The sequence below is a fragment of the Oratosquilla oratoria genome, chromosome 12, assembly GCF_046742065.1.
Source record: "Oratosquilla oratoria isolate Oo_2021 chromosome 12, ASM4674206v1, whole genome shotgun sequence".
NCBI lineage: Eukaryota > Metazoa > Arthropoda > Malacostraca > Stomatopoda > Squillidae > Oratosquilla > Oratosquilla oratoria.
In genome coordinates, this window is record NC_134788.1 from 46074315 (window position 1) to 46091051 (window position 16737).

The 16737-nt window shown below is 39.7% G+C and overlaps 1 protein-coding gene across 1 annotated transcript in view; it reads right to left on the minus strand.

The window, feature by feature from the left end:
- Positions 1 to 15424, minus strand: part of Mtp (microsomal triacylglycerol transfer protein) — a gene marked incomplete at its 3' end in the record, with an annotated part of 59424 nt that extends 44000 nt beyond the window's left edge. The window contains 2 exon segments of the mRNA XM_076195741.1: positions 2210 to 2698; positions 15277 to 15424. Of these exon segments, the coding sequence (XP_076051856.1) occupies positions 2210 to 2258 (49 nt within the window).
- Between the last annotated feature and the right edge of the window lie 1313 nt (positions 15425 to 16737).

Sequence of the window (16737 nt, forward strand, 5' to 3'; positions counted from 1 at the left end):
GGGACCTCTCCCACTGTTCCCCTTTTTCTTGTCAAGAGTGCTACTTAAGTAGCACTCACTTCCCTCTCTCTCTCTCTCTCTCTCTCTCTCTCTCTCTCTCTATATATATATATATATATATATATATATATATATACGCACACATAATATGTGCAACACTGAATGGGTCCCAGTACACACACACACATACATATATATATATATGTTGAAGGGGAGAAGTGTAAACTCCAGACTCAAAGTGGGAGGTTTAATGCCCGACGTCTCGGTCCTTTTTGTCCTATGACCGTCTTCAGGTACACAGAGACAGATTGAAGAAAATGAGATTATTCTTAGAAGCGTGGACGACAAAAGAAATGAGCGTAAACAGGCGCATAGACATTCCTGGGCACTAGGGACACAATGACAGGCTCAACATAAAGTGTCATCAGTTTGAACAACTCAAGTGAGAGAGGACAAGGTGAGCAAAGGTCACAGTGTGTATGAACGTGATTTAACCCATTCAACTCCGATGACAAGATGTCTTGTCATTTGGTCAAATAAAACAAAAAATCATAAAACACCAAAATGTTTGATCAAACACCAGAAAAATAGGACGTCAATCCTCGCTTCGCTCGCAGCGAAGCGAGGACTGACGTCCTATTTTTCTGGTGTTTGATCAAACATTTTGGTGTTTTATGATTTTTTGTTTTATTTGACCAAATGACAAGACATCTTGTCATCGGAGTTGAACGTGATTTAATTTATTTCCTTGTTCGTGCAAGTGTGCTAGTCCACCTTTTCCACTTGTTGTACAAGTTGCATTTTATCTTAATTTCATTGTATTTATTTTTTTGTAAAATTAAAATGTATACGAGATCCATTATGTACAATTGGGTATGTGAGGTTGTGACCAGTTGTCCCATTCTCGTAGCGACTGGAGGAGATGGGACCTGGGCAGCTTCGGCAGCGCGGAATACCTCTCCTAATTCCAACCACGGCCAATATATCGAGCTCTTTGACCACTGTATCTCATCATACCCCTGAAGACGGTCCTAGGACTAGGAGGACCGAAACGTCGGGCATTAAACCTCCCACTTTGAGTCGTCTGGTGTTTACAATTCTCCCCTTCAACATGGATCCCGGACTCCTGATCTTTGCACATATCGAACTGTATATATATATATAAATACATATGTATATATACATATACGAGTATGTACATACATATATACGTGTATGTGTGATTCACCATGGTCTTGGATTTTTTTTTTTTTTTTTTTTTTTGTCGAGGAATAATGTAGTAGTTTTGGACTATGACAATTATCATGCGCTTTGATTTATTATTTCTATTATTATTATTATTACTATTATTATTATTATTATCATCATTATTTTCTTCTATTCATACTCGAACTGTGGATCCCATATCACGTGACCCGAGAGGACAGCGTCGTGGTCTACCAAGGCCGGCCAGTTCCGAAGACATCCCCCAATGGGGTGCCAGTGGTAGTTCCCATAACCGGGAGTTCGATAACAAATCCGTTGCTATGGTAACATTTTTTTTTAGGGGGGGTATTTTTTCGGCGGTATTTTGGGGGGATTACTGTTATGGAGGTATTTTAGGGAGCATTTCTTCTGAATAAATTTTAAGGGGTATTTTGGGGGGACATTTTTGCGGGGGTATATTTGGCGGGTACTTTTTCGGGGTAGTTGTTTTGGGGGGTTACTATTATGGGAGTATTTTTGGGGGGAATATTTTAAGGGCTATTTTGGGGGGTTACTATTATAGGGGTATTTTAAGGAATATTTTGGGGGGTATGTCTTAAGGGCTATTTTGGGGGACGTTTATTTTGGGGGGGTATTTTGGGGAGCAATTTTTTTCGGGGATACTTTTTTTATGTGGGGGAGAGAAAAACAGACGAACCACCACCACTGGAAGACCAAAAGAACGAAGGAGACTGCAAGAGACCCTAAGGCCTACACTAGGCAGTTCCATGTCTTTTATCACGAGTCAGCCCTATCCACAAAGTCCATTTCATTCGTTAACCATTCTGTCGGTAAACTAGATATTGCCCGATTTCTTCTTAAACCTCAATTTAAACCAATTAACGCGATTCTTGCCCTTTACTAAGACCATCAACGTCACCACACACAAAGACACAGAACCCTAAGAACACTCAAAACCCACAACAACAAGGAAGAACCCGAAGCTCCGAAGGGCGGTACTCACCAAAGATCCCCATCAGGAGGAAGAGAACGGCGCCCTCCCGAAGACCCATGGCTCCTCTCGGCAGCCCGAAGTTCGAGAACCTTCGAGATCGGCGAGACCTTCGTCAGGAACCCTCGAGATCGGCGAGAACTTCGTCAGGAAGGAACCTGGACAGGTTCCTCTCTCTCTCGAACTCGCCCGCTTACGGAGGGCAGCGCCCCAAGACACAAGAGTCCTCACGTCGTCGGAAAGAGGCACAGACTGACAACATACAAGTTCCGTGAGTCACTTTCGCACACAGTTAAGTCAACCACGAGAACTTCCTGAAGGCGGCGTCACCGTTCTTGGAGTTCCTGGTACTCCAACAACGCGAACGGACTTCTAAAGGGCCAGAGACGATTCCCTTCAACGACTCAGCCTTCTGACGAAGGTCTGGGTCCTTCTCGAGGAACTTGTCGACGCTGACGAAGACGACGGTCCTGGTGGGTCTACTCCGGCCTGCCGGCGATCCTGAAGTGATAGAAACCAAGAGATTATAAGAAAACCTTCCGTGTGTGTGTGTGTGTGTGTGTGTATCAGATAAGACGCAAGGGCATATGACTAGAGGACAAGGGGCATGTCTACATGGAGGGTGAGGGAGGGAGGGAGGGAGATACAGAAATAGAAAATGGGAAGATACAGAAATAGAAAATGGGGGAAGGAGAGAAAACCGAATTGAAAACAAAAACAAAACAAAAAACACAAAACATAAACAAACGGAAAAATATAAAATATGTAAACAAATAAATAAATTAATAAAATAAATATTTAGAAAACGAGGGGGGGGGGCGTCCTCCATGTCAACCTATGTCACCTGACGACACGACGGTGTCGCGTCAGCAATCAGGAGAAAGAGCTGACAGCAGTGCTGACTCCCTATTGAGGAGGAGGAGGAGGAGGAGGAGGAGGAGGAGGCGAAGAAGTAAAGACAAAAGAAAAAAATCGTGGAGGAAAGAAAGAGGTAAGAGGAAGACGACGAGGAGAAGGAAGAGAAGAGGAGGAGGAATAGGAGAACGAATAGGAGGAGGAAGAAGAAAAGGAATAGGAGGAGGAGGAGAGAAGGAGGAAGAGAAGGAATAGGAGGAGGAGGAAGAGAAGGAAGAGGAGGAGGAGGAGGAGAAGAGGAAGAGGAGGGGGAGGAAGGAGAAGGTATAGGAGGAAGAGGAGAGAAGGAGGAGGAAGAGGAGAGAAGGAGGAGGAGGAGAAGGAATAGGAGGAAGGGGAGAAGGAATTGGAGGAGGAGGAGAAGGAGGAGGAGAAGAACGGGGAGGAAGAGGAGAGAAGATGGAATAGGAGGAAGAGAAGAAATAGGAGGAACAGGAAGAGGAGGAAGAGAAGAGAAGGAGATGGAATAGGAGGAAGAGAAGAAATAGGAGGAAGAGAAGAGGAGGAGTAGGAATACGAGAAACAGGAAGAGGAGGAGGAGGAAGAGAGGGAAGAGAAGGAATAGAAGGAAGAGAAGGAATAGGAAGAGGAGGAGGAGAGGAGGAGGAAGAGAAGGAAGAGGATAGGAGGAGGAGGAAGAGAAGGAGGAGGAAGCGGAGGAAGAGAAGGAATAGGAAGAGGAGGAAGAAGAGGAGGAAGAAGAGGAGGAAGAGAAGGAAGAAGAGGAAGAGAAGGAAGAAGAGGAAGAGAAGGAAGAGGAGGAGAAGGAAGAGGAATAGGAGGAGGAAGAGGAGGAAGAGGAGGAGGAGGTAAGGCTCGTTATCTGCCCCCGCCACCGCCGCCACTGTGTGGTCAAGTATCGGCCAAAGATAACGAAGAAGAAGAAGACATGACACAGCGTCGCCTCCTCCTCCTCCTCCTCCTCCTCCTCTGTCGCGGAAGGAAGAGGAAGAAAAGGAGGAGAGGGAGGAAGAGGGGAAGAGGAGGACAAGGAAGAAAAAGAGGAAGAGGAGGATGAGGAAGAAGATGAGAAGGGAGAGGAAGAAGTGTAGAAGAGGAGGACGAGGAAAAAGAGGAAGAGGAGGAAGACGAGGAAGGAACAAGAAAAAAGCGGAAGAGGAGGAAGAAGAGGAAGAGCAGGAGGAAGAAGAGGAGGAGGAGGAAGAAGATGAAGAAGAGGAGGAAGGAGGAAGAAGAGGAAGAAGAGGAAGAGGAGCAAGAAGGAGAAGAGGTGGAGGGAGAAGAGGAAGAGGAAGAAAAAAGAGGAAGGAAAGGAGGAAGAGGAAGAGGATGAAGAGGAGGATGAAAAAGAAGAGAATGAAGAGGAAGAGGAGGAAGATGAAGTATAGAGGAAGAGGAGGAAATGGAGGAGGAAGAGGAGAAAGAAGATGAAGAAGAATAGGGAGAGGAGGAAGAGGAGGAAGGAGAAAAAGAGGAGGAAGTATAGAGGAAGAAGAGGAAGAAGATGAAGAAGAAGAATAGCGTGAGGAGAAAGAAGAGGAAGAAGAAAAAGAGGAGGAAGTATAGAGGAAGAAGAGGAAGAAGATGAAGAAGAATAGCGTGAGGAGAAAGAAGAGGAAGAAGAAAAAGAGGAAGAAGAAGAAGAAGAAGAAGAAGAAGAAGAAGAAGAAGAAGAAGAAGAAGAAGAAGAAGGAGGAGAGGAGAAAAAGAGGAAAAGGAAAAAGAGGAAGGAGAAAAAGAGGAGGGATAGGAAGAGGAAGAAAACGAAGAAGATGGAGAGGAGAAAGAAGAGGAAGAAGACGAGGAGGAAGAAGGGGACGAGGAAGAAGCAGAAAAGGAAGAAACAGAAGAGGAGGAAGAAGAAGAGGAGGAGGAAGTAGAAGAATAAGTAGAAGTGGAGGAGGAGGAAGTAGAAGAATAAGAAGTAGAAGTGGAGAAGGAGGAGTAGGAGGAAGAGGAGGAGGAGGAGGAGGAAGAGGATAGGAGGAGGAGGAAGCGGAGGAGGAGGAGGAAGAAGGGGAGGAGAAAGAGGAGGAAAAGGGGGAAGAGGAAGAAGAGGAGGAGGAGGAAGAGGAGGAGGAGGAGAAAGAGGAAGAAGAGGAGGAGGAGGAAGAGGAGGAGGATTACAACGACGACCTCTCCAAAGTGGCGTGCCATTTGCTGATTGGCCGTCCCAGGTCAGGAGGAGGAGGAGGAGGAGGAGGCGCGGACGAAGAAAACGGAGGAACAGCACAGCACAGCACTGCATTTCTTTCCATCGACGTGGCTGTCGGTGAGGAAGAGGAAGAGGGGGAGGGGGAGAAGGGGGAGGGGGAGTAGAAGGAGGAAGGGGAGTAGGAGGAGAGAAGGAGGGGAGGGGAAGGAGAGGAAGGGGAGGGGGAGGAGAGGAAGGGGAGGGGGAGGAGAGGAAGGGGAGGGGGAGGAGAGGAAGGGGAGGGGGAGGAGAGGAAGGGGAGGGGGAGGAGAGGAAGGGGAGGGGGGAGGAGAGGAAGGGGAGGGGGGAGCAGGAGGGAGTAGGAGGGAAGTAGGAGGAGAGAAGGGGAGGGGAGTAGGAGGGGGAGAAGGGGATATGGAGGGGCAGGGGAGGGAGGGGGAGGGGGAAAAGGGGGAGTAGAAGGGGAGGGGGAGGGGGGAGGAGGGGGAAAAGGGGGAGTAGAAGGGGAGGGGGAGTAGGAGAAGGGGGAGAGGGGAGATTGAGGGGAAGGGGAGGGTAGGGGAAGAAAAAGAAAAGTTGGTATGGTGATAAATCGACTGAGAATGATAAAAAATAAACAGAAGGATAAATAAATAAACAAATAAATTAAAAATACAAATACAAAAAATAGAATAAGCAAATGAAATGTGAAGATTAAGAAAATCAACAAAATAATTATGACAAAATAATAATAATAATAATAATAATAACAATATTAATAATAATATATAATAATAATAATTCAGAATAAAATTTGTGAATCAGATTAGCAAACCCATTTAATCTAATTTAATTGCCGTGCAAGTTCCCTCAGCTGAATAAAATCGCCTGACGACAGCCCCAGAGCTACCGTCAACGATCCTAGATTCCAGGGATCGGGTGCCGGCCCATCGGGGCTGCACCCCCAGATGAGGGTGGGGTTGTTGGAGGGGGAAAAGATCCTATTTGATGTCCCACAATAATTAGTTTTAATGATGACCTTCTTCAAGTGCAGGAAAAACATTACACAAAATAAATGTTAATGTCCACCATTTAAGTCAATTACTTTACTGTAACATATAATGCATAATGTAGTTTGCAAATAAACAAATGCAAGTATATATTTATTGTTTTAATACTGGTAACAAATAAACAAATAATGTGAATGAAATAAATCATATGAACAAGTAAAATAATAAAATAAAAAATAAAATAAATAAGTGATAATAATAAATGAGAGTACATAAACAAGTGATAATAATAAATGAGAGTACATAAACAAGTGATAATAATAAATGAGAGTAATTGTAATTTTTCTTTATACTAGCAGATGCTGCCCAGTTGCAAAATGACGTTTCCAGAAGAAAGTTCGACAATGGACGGTTGCAGGCAGCATAAACACGGGTACGTCGTTGTCTATCGCAGACATTTACGACAAATACTGGCAACATCCCAATTGTCACTCTCCCTTCTCCCCTTCCTCCTATTTCCCCCTCCCATTCCACCCTTCTTCCCTTCCTACTCCCCCTCCCCTTCTCCTCCTACTCCCCCTCCCCCTTCTCCTCCTACTTTGAATCACGATTTGACTCAGACCCAATTAATTTCCTCAATATTTAACTATATAATATGTATATCCATCTTTAAACAATTTTATTATAATATCCAATTTTCGCCAATATCCTAGTTAGTCCCAATAAAATGACTAGTAAAGAACAGAACATAAAAACTTAAGAATGGACTGGAAGGGCCTACACTATAGTAGACGCAACGAGAACTGGCCACTAAGGCGGGGTTAGGGAATTTCCCGGTATTGCCACATCTCAACAGATAACACGGCCCGCACGGCTCGCCCACCCACCCACCCGCCCTCTCTCTCTCTGTGTGTGTGTGTGTATATATATATATATATATATATATATAATATATATATATATATATATATATATATAATATATATTTATCCATGGCGAGAACGTGCGTGTGGATGCAATGTTTTCTGAATGCAGTGTGGGGGCGTGGCCAGAGAAGGGATAGAGTGGCAACGTCGCTCTCTCCCGCACATATGCCATGTCCACGAATCGAGAAACGAAACCTTTGTATAGAAAACATTGCTTTGATTTATACCTCAGTGGTGGTGTGTGACAAAAAATTATAATATAATTATATGTGGCAACATTATAAAATCATAAAATAAAGTTTAAAATAAAATAGAATTATAAGATAATTATATGTGGCAACACACGGGGGAATCTCCGTGCTCCGCCCTCATGGCCAGTTTTCGATGCACCGAGTATAGGCAGTTCCAGCCATGAGATAATGCCTACATTTGGAACCAACGACAATTTACATAGGAAGAACAAGCCCACAGGAGACCTTTTGGTCCACAGCTAGGTCGAATGCAGGAAAAAAAAATAAAAAAGTAGATAAATAAAAGAAAATGAATGGATAATAGTAATAATAAACAAACAAAAATAACAATAATTCAAGAAAAAAACAATAAAAATAAAAAAGTAGATAAATAAAAGAAAATGAATGGATAATAATAAAAAATAACTAATTCATGATAAATAAAAAAATCGATACTATCACAGACACTATGTAAATAAATAGCAGCCATTACAGCATTTTGTTCAGGTTATTTTATCTAAATGAATCTCAAACCTTCAAACTCCATTGGTAGGATTGGATTAATGTCTGAGAGAGAACGAATTCATTTTTGTGAACAACGAAAACCACTCAAAAACCTTTGAATATTAAAATCCCCAAATTTGATTGATCTTAACTTCATATAATTCTATTTTCTAATTGTAAATATAAATATATATATATATATATATATACATGTATACACACAACTTCTGTTTCAATAAATCTCACCCATTTTTACCAGTTACTTGAAAGAAAAAAAAATCTTTATTTGTTAAAAACTATAAGATTCATTAGTGAGAAAACTAAAACCTTTCAGAGTTCCAATACCTTTCAGATCCGTTCCTACTGAATGATTGTACTCGCTCAAAACTCTCCATCCCATTCCAACAAGGAGGGAAGTGAGAAACTCCTGGTGGGACATTTTTTTTTTTTTTTTTTTTTTCCGACGTTTGGGTTGTCTCCCCGCCTGGCTAGGGCTGTTGTAAACCAATGTAGGACCCCAGCAGATCCAGGGATTCAAACTTACAACCACCTGTTTGTGAGTTTAACACTATGCACTGGGCTACTGTGAGGCTCCAAATAATTGTACTACGGTACATCTTTTAACACAAACTCGTATCAATACGACACAATTAACCGTCTGCAGTGTGTTCCCAGAGATCTACGTGGGGACCTAGAAGCAACTGCTAGCTATGGTGAAGCTGCGGGTTTAATGTCAGCGGAAAGTGATAAATTTGTTAAACAAGACAGAATGTGATCATTTGAAAGAATTTTCACAAACCTCTTTAAAAAAAAGATTTATTTATTTGAAAAAACTTTCACAAAGCAGTTTGAAAACAATTGAATAAACTTTCACAAACCAGTTTAAAAATGAAAAATTATTTAAAAAAAAACTTTCACAAACCTCTTTGAAAAAAAAAAAAAAATTATTTGAAAGAACTTTCAGAAACCTGTTTGAAAAAAATATATTTGAAAGAAATTTCACAAACCTATTTGAAAAAAAATTATTTGAAAGAACTTTCACAAACTTCGTTACAAAAAATAATTTGAAAGAACTTTCACACTGCTTGGAAAAAAAATTATTTGAAAGAATTTTCACAAACCTCTGAAAAAATTATTTATTTGAAAGAATTTTGATAAACCTCTTTGAAAAAAAAATATATATATTGATTTGAAAGAACTTTCACAAGCATCTTTGAAAAAAAAAATTAATTGAAAAAAATTCCCAAACTCGTTTGAAAAAAAAAAAATGAAAGAATTTTCACAAACCTCTTTAAAAAAAATTGAAAGAATTTTCATAAACCTGTTTGAAAAAAAAATATTATTTGAAAGAATTTTCACAAATCTCTGAAAAAAAAAATTATTTGAAAGAACTTTCACAAACCTCTTTGAAATTTTTATTTATTTATTTGAAAGAACTTTCACAAACTGGTTTGAAAAAAAAAAATTGAAAAAACTTTCATAAACCTCTTTGAAAAAAAAAATTATTTGAAAGAACTTTCACAAACCTCTCTTAATTTTTTTTTTTTTTAAAGAACTTTCACAAACTGGTTTGAAAAAAAAATATTTGAAAAAACTTTCATAAACCTCTTTGAAAAAAAAAAATTATTTGAAAGAACTTTCACAAACCTGTCTGAAAAAAATATATACTTATTGGAAAGAACCTCTTTGAAAAAAAATTATATGAAAGAATTTTCACAAAATTACTTTCCTCCATCTGTAAATAAACTCCCAAACTGACTAATCTATCAAGAACGGTGGAACCAATTCTCTTTTAAGTCAGCTACGACAAAATCGCTTCCAAATCTCAATCTTCTCTTTGATTCTCTGTCAAGGATCAAAACATCCTTCATCCTCATCCTTACATTTCTTCTTCACAATTTCACCATTCTGATTTCACAATTTACATTTATTTACAATTTAAATTTTCTTTTATCACAAACCTTAAAATAGATGGGGAGGGGGGGGGAAGGGTCGCTGACTAAATGAAGCGGCTTTGCTGTGGATGTGTTGTGTCTTGCTGCCTTGCTTCTGACCCAGGCCAGTGGACAGGATGCAGGGATGACCCGTCATCCAGGAGGTGCCAAGATAAGAGGGAGGGAAGGGGGTGGAGAGGAATGGAGTATGTTTGGGATGGAATGGGTGGAAGTGGATGCCTTTGACTTTGGCTATCTCCCTTGTAAGGGGAAAAAAAAGTTGCTGGTATATTTAACCCATTAAACTCCGATGACAAGATGTCTTGTCATTTGGTCAAATAAAACAAAAAATCATAAAACACCAAAATGTTTGATCAAACACCAGAAAAATATGACGTCAGTCCTTGCTTCGCTCGCGAGCGAAGCGAGGACTGACGTCATATTTTTCTGGTGTTTGATCAAACATTTTGGTGTTTTATGATTTTTTGTTTCATTTGACCAAATGACAAGACATCTTGTCATCGGAGTTTAATGGGTTAAGTAAGTAATTTTGTGGGGCAGTGTTTTTTTTTTTTTTTTTAACAATATGTTACACAATCCCTCAACATTTATCTGATTCACAATATGTGGAATACCTTAGAAGGTGATATAGTCTAAGCTCAAACAATACATGAATTCAAATCTGATGATGATAATTGGAAATCAAGGATATAGATTAAGTTGGAACTGTACATGAATCTCAGTCTAGATATGGTAAAGAATTAGAGAATAGGAGATGGGACCCGACAAGAATTGCTCCTTTCCTGTATACTACAATTAGGTAAATACAGCTCATTATATTAGTTAAGTTCATACATACATATACCAAAGGCTTTCTTCCCCCTGACATGGGGGGTAGCCAAAAAAGAAAAAGACATAGAAAAAACTCCCAACCATTCCATCCCCCACACACTCCACTCCCCTCCCCTCCCCTCCACCCTCCTCCCTCTCATCTTGGCACCTCCTGGATGACGGGTCATCCCTGCATCTTGTCCACTGTCCTGGGTCAGAAGCAGTGTCGCAAGACACAGCACATCCACGGCAAGGCCACTTCATTAATTCGGTGACCCCCCCTCTCCGTCCCCTCATGCAGGAAAGGAGAAGACAGGGAGAAATCCCTTTGGGCTGCGTCAAATCATTTCTCATACATACTTCCGACCCCCCATCCCTGACCCACTCCCCCTCATGTATCACTGCATCATCGTCTTATTTAGTTTTGCAATTATTCTGTTGCCTTCAATCTCAGTTACACAAGTGGGAAGACAAGACTTGTATATCATTAAGTAATATGTAAGTAATTACGTCAATATACATAAACTGCAAATAAAGAAAAGAACACATACATACATACATATACCAAGGCTTTTTCCCCCTTATAAGGGAGGTAGCCAAAAAGGAAAAGGCATAAAATCATTCCCACCCATTCCATCCCTGAATACACTCCACACCCCTCCACCCTCCCTCTTATCTTAGCACCTCCTGGATGACGGGTCATCCCTGCACCTTGTCCACTGCCCTGGGTCAGAAGCAATATGGCAAGACACAGCACATCCACAGCAAGGCCGCTTCATTAAATCGGCAAGAACACATAGTTTGAAATAACGATTACAATTGCCAATTCCTTTATTCACAATGAATTGAGATCTATTAACCTCTTCAATACTTGTCAAATTCTCGCGGACAGAATTAGTTGCCTGATGTACAATGATGCATAGCAAAACTCGCATGATAAAATATAAAGTTGCAGCTGTATCACTTGTTCTCTTTGACTCTGAATATTCACAACCACAGAAAACATGATCAGGCCAGTTCACAGAAAATGGGGATCACTCAACTACGACTAGAAAATAAATGAATTCAAGAAACTGATGCCGGCATCCTTATATACTCACTCACTCCTCATGACACCTATGCAGGTGTCACCATATTGAAGGGTTTAAAGGCAATATAACCCATTCAACTCCGATGACAAGATGTCTTGTCATTTGGTCAAATAAAACAAAAAATCATAAAACACCAAAATGTTTGATCAAACACCAGAAAAATATGACGTCAATCCTCGCTTCGCTCGCAGCGAAGCGAGGATTGACGTCATATTTTTCTGGTGTTTGATCAAACATTTTGGTGTTTTATGATTTTTTGTTTTATTTGACCAAATGACAAGACATCTTGTCATCGGAGTTGAATGGGTTAAGATGAGAGCATCACAGTCATCGTATAGTTTTCGGATATTTTTGAGTTGTTTGGTGATTTGAGTTAGGTCTGTTGAAGAGGGACGGGAGAGGACAGAAGACGGGTGAGTAGAGAATGTTGTGATCCATGAGGTGGAATGGGTGGGGGGATGGGGGGAGAGGGAGTATGTGTGAGAAAAATTTGACGCAGCCCAAAGGGATTTCTCCCCAATCTTCTCCTTTTCTGCATGAGGGGACGGAGAGGGGGGTGGGGTCACCGATTTAATGAAGCGGCCTAGCTGTGGATGTGCTGTGTCTAGCAACACTGCCTCTGACCCAGGGCAGTGGACAGGATGCAGGGATGACCCGTCATCCAGGAGGTGCCAAGATAAGCGGGAGGGAAGAGGATGGAGGGGGGGGCGGATTGTGATAGGGATGGATTCGGTGGGAGTGGTTTTTGTGCCTTTGTTTTTTGGCTCCCTCCCTTGTAAGGGAAAAAAAAAAAAGCCTTTGATATATGTATATGTATGTAGGTTTGGTGATGCCAATTATCAGCTGTGATTTACAGAACATTGCCATACTAATGGCACTACCCTATATACAGCATTATTCTGTCATATACAATCTTTTTTATATTAGTCAAGTAGTCTTATTTTGTATACTCCAAATTAATTTGAATTTATTATATATATATATATATATATATATATATATATATATATATATATACACATACATACATACATATACCAAGGCTTTTTCCCCCTTACAAGGGAGGTAGCCAAAAAGGAAAAGGCATAAAATCATTCCCACCCATTCCATCCCTGAATACACTCCACACCCCTCCACCCTCCCTCTCATCTTAGCACCTCCTGGATGATGGGTCATCTCTGCACCTTGTCCACTGCCCTGGGTCAGAAGCAGTGTCGCAAGACACAGCACATCCACAGCAAGGCCGCTTCATTAAATCGGTGACCCCCCCCTCTCCGTCCCCCCATGCATAAAAGGAGAAGACGGGGAGAAATCCCTTCGGGCTGCGTCAAATTTTGCTCACACATACTACCTCACCCCCCATCCCCTGCCCATTCCACCTCATGCATCACAACATCATCCATATACAACCATTCTCCATTCACCTCTATACATATATATATATATATATATATATATATATATATATATATATATATATATATATATATATATATATATATATATATATATATATATATGTTTTGGCAGTAAATTTTCTTGTAGTCATGTCTTGTTAAAGACCTGTCCTAAGTCAGTTTCTACAATCTTCTTAGTTGTTTTCTCCATTCCTCTTATATGTTTCTTATATTCAGTGGGTAGATTAAACACAAATCTACCAAAATCCATGGTAGACTCATGTTAATCTACCCCTGGAATATATATATACATATATATATATATATCAAATCAAGTAACGTAGGTGTCATAACACACGAATAAAATAAAACTTAAACCCACTCTCGGAGAAAGATAAGCTGAGATACAAAGTAAACCGTATATTTCGACCACTGACTATGATCCTCTTCAGGAGATTACATACATGCATGTATCTGCTGAAGAGAACCACAGTCAGTAGTTGAAATATACGGTTTACTTTGTATTCCAGCTTATTTCTACTCCGAGAGTGGGTTCAAGTTATATATATATATATATATATATATATATATATATATATATATATATTGTTTGTATGCTTGTGGGCAGCCTCATGACGAAGGACATTTTCAAGCAGGGAATTTAACACACCTTGGCCTTAATCAATCTCAAACCGGAGTTCAATCTCCGCTCTCGACTATCGCCGCAAAGAGTGACATTCTGACCTGCTGCCCACACAATATAAAACAAAATTACGGCCTTTAATAAAAGTTTCAAATGTGTATTGATTGGTATTACGCATGACTGTCTCTGGTCCCCTTAACCCATTAAACTCCGATGACAAGATTCTTGTCATTTGGTCAAATAAAACAAAAAATCATAAAACACCAAAATGTTTGATCAAACACCAGAAAAATATGACGTCAGTCCTCGCTTCGCTCGCGAGCGAAGGGAGGACTGACGTCATATTTTTCTGGTGTTTGATCAAACATTTTGGTGTTTTATGATTTTTTGTTTTATTTGACCAAATGACAAGAATCTTGTCATCGGAGTTTAATGGGTTAACCCCTACGTATGTTGTCTATGTAACTTAGTGTAGAAAATGAGTCTATTGAGGACCACAATGGAAATAAGCTTACATGCTTTTTTTGTGTTATCCTCGGCATTTGTAGCTGTTATTTCAAACTATCTGTTCTTTCTTTATCTGCACTTCATGTATATTCTTTGCCAAATAAAATTACTTACCATGTGACGTACTAATATTTTTGTTATTTGTTTCTTGCACATTAGACGCGATTCTTCAAAGCAGTACGAAGGAGGAGAATGACCAAAATTATATATGGTCTCAGAAATTTGCCTTACAAAGAGAGGCTTAGGCACCTTAACTTACGCTCTTTAGAAAGATGCAGTGAGAGGTGATCTAATAGAGGTGCTCAAGTGGATCAAAGGCTTTAACAAGGGTGACACAAGCAAGGTCATCATATTAAGACAACAGGGCAGGACCTGGAGCAATGGATTTAAATTGGACAAATTTAGTTTTAAGAAGGAAATAGGCAAGAACACTAATAGAGTGGTCAACGAATGGAATAGACATAGTAACCATGTAGAGAACACGGAAACTATCAGACGGTAATGGACATGGAACTGCCTAGTGTAGGCCTTATGGTCTCTTGGAGTTCCCTTCATTAAACACTCACTCATTAGAATGATGAATAAATATGTCCAGTGGATAAATTTAAAAAAAATCTTAACAATACAACTTATCATTTACATTTTTCTTGTCATCTGTTGTCATGAGTAAATTAAAGATAACCCAAAAATTATAGTTAGTTAATTTTAATAATTTAGCTTAAGATCACAAAAACTCACATAAAATTAGGTCTTGGAAAAAAAATTACTGTCATGCAAACATAATCCCTGCCTTAGGAGAGCCCGTACTCGGTTCTTCAAGTGTTAAGATCCCGCAGGAAGTACAATAGGGGCTCGCAATTGCCTGTAGGAGGCTATGACAGTTCCCCTCCCCCTGTCAAGTGGACAGATTCTGAAAAAGTCGAAGGAGAACCTCTCTTTCCTTCTATGGGAACTTCGTCAGGAGAGGGTTATAAGTCTACAGGAACTTTATCTTACTTCTAATGTCCTGCCTATGGCTCCCGTGGTCTCTTATGGTCAGTCGGCACCCCCTCCTCCTCCTACTCCCACTTCTTCTCCTTCCCCTCCTCCATACAGCCACCTGTCACCTCCCGACGACGGCATTCACCGGTAATTGAAATTGGTCTAAATTGGAAAGATTTCAACCAATGGGAAATAGGTAAGGTACACAAGCGAAGTTCTGATTGGTCCAACAGGATTTTAGGCCTCTGTGATCACAGAAAGCGGAAGACCGGTGTTTATGTTTACGTAGGATACGGTCGCAAAACTTTTTCATTGAAGGTAACACGACCTTAAGTAGAGTTTTAGTCGAAATTTTGGATTTGAGTTTATTGCCAATAAGATATATATAGAAATAAAATGTATGAAATTGCGAAGACAAGACAATAAAGCATAGGAAACTTGTTTTCATTGTTAAAACAATAAACAAAATAAATGAATAGATAGATAATAGATTAACAAACAAAAATATAAAATCAGTAGGTAGATAACTGAATGAATGCACAGATACATAGATAAATAATAAATAAACAAAATAAATAATCATACGGCATTATTCAAAACACTTGAATGGTCCATTTTTGGCTGTTATGACGTGAAATTAGAGAACAATAGGTAAATTAAATTAATCGATATGTCAAATAAAATGAATGAAAAGTAAATAGATGAATAAAACGAAATAGAAATTCAGACAACTGCAATAAAAGGATTTTAGAGCGTTTGTCAAATAAAATAATTATGAATGAGCCATACATATTCAACACGTACATTTTCACAACGTAAATAAAGATAATAATAATATATATTGACCCATCTGCCGTATATAAGAATATACATCAGTGGTTTGTCCTCCCCATAGTGTAGGATATAAACTATAATGTGAGACTACAAAGAGCAGTGACCTATCCTTAGAGGCACGGATTTCAAAGCGAGACAGATGACATGACTGTGATTTTCAGGGAATTAGGTGGATTAAATTTATTTAAAATATTTATTGGTTTGAGATGTAGCCGATGGCCTCGTTTGCTCTTCACAATTATTTAAGACAATTATCACACTGGTAAATGACAAAAGTCTATATTTGATTCCTTCTATATTGTTCCCTCATTTCTATAAATTGGTACCGCATTTGCCATAATAATAATCTTAACTTTATCAATTATGTTCACCAGCTGTTCCTTATAATTTCTTCTTTAGGTTTGAGATAATATCAGTTATGGTAATTTATACAAATTGCGACCAGCTAAAATTTACTGAAAGAATAAATAGTTAATAAAAAGTAAATAAATAAACATGGTTGTAGTAATACAGTACAGTACATGTTTTGTAACTGCGCGGGCGTACAAATGTCACGCTCCAGGTCCCATATTTTATGGTATATAACTGTAATATTTGAACACTTACCGTACATTTGTATAAATTAAAATAGTCCTGGTGTGC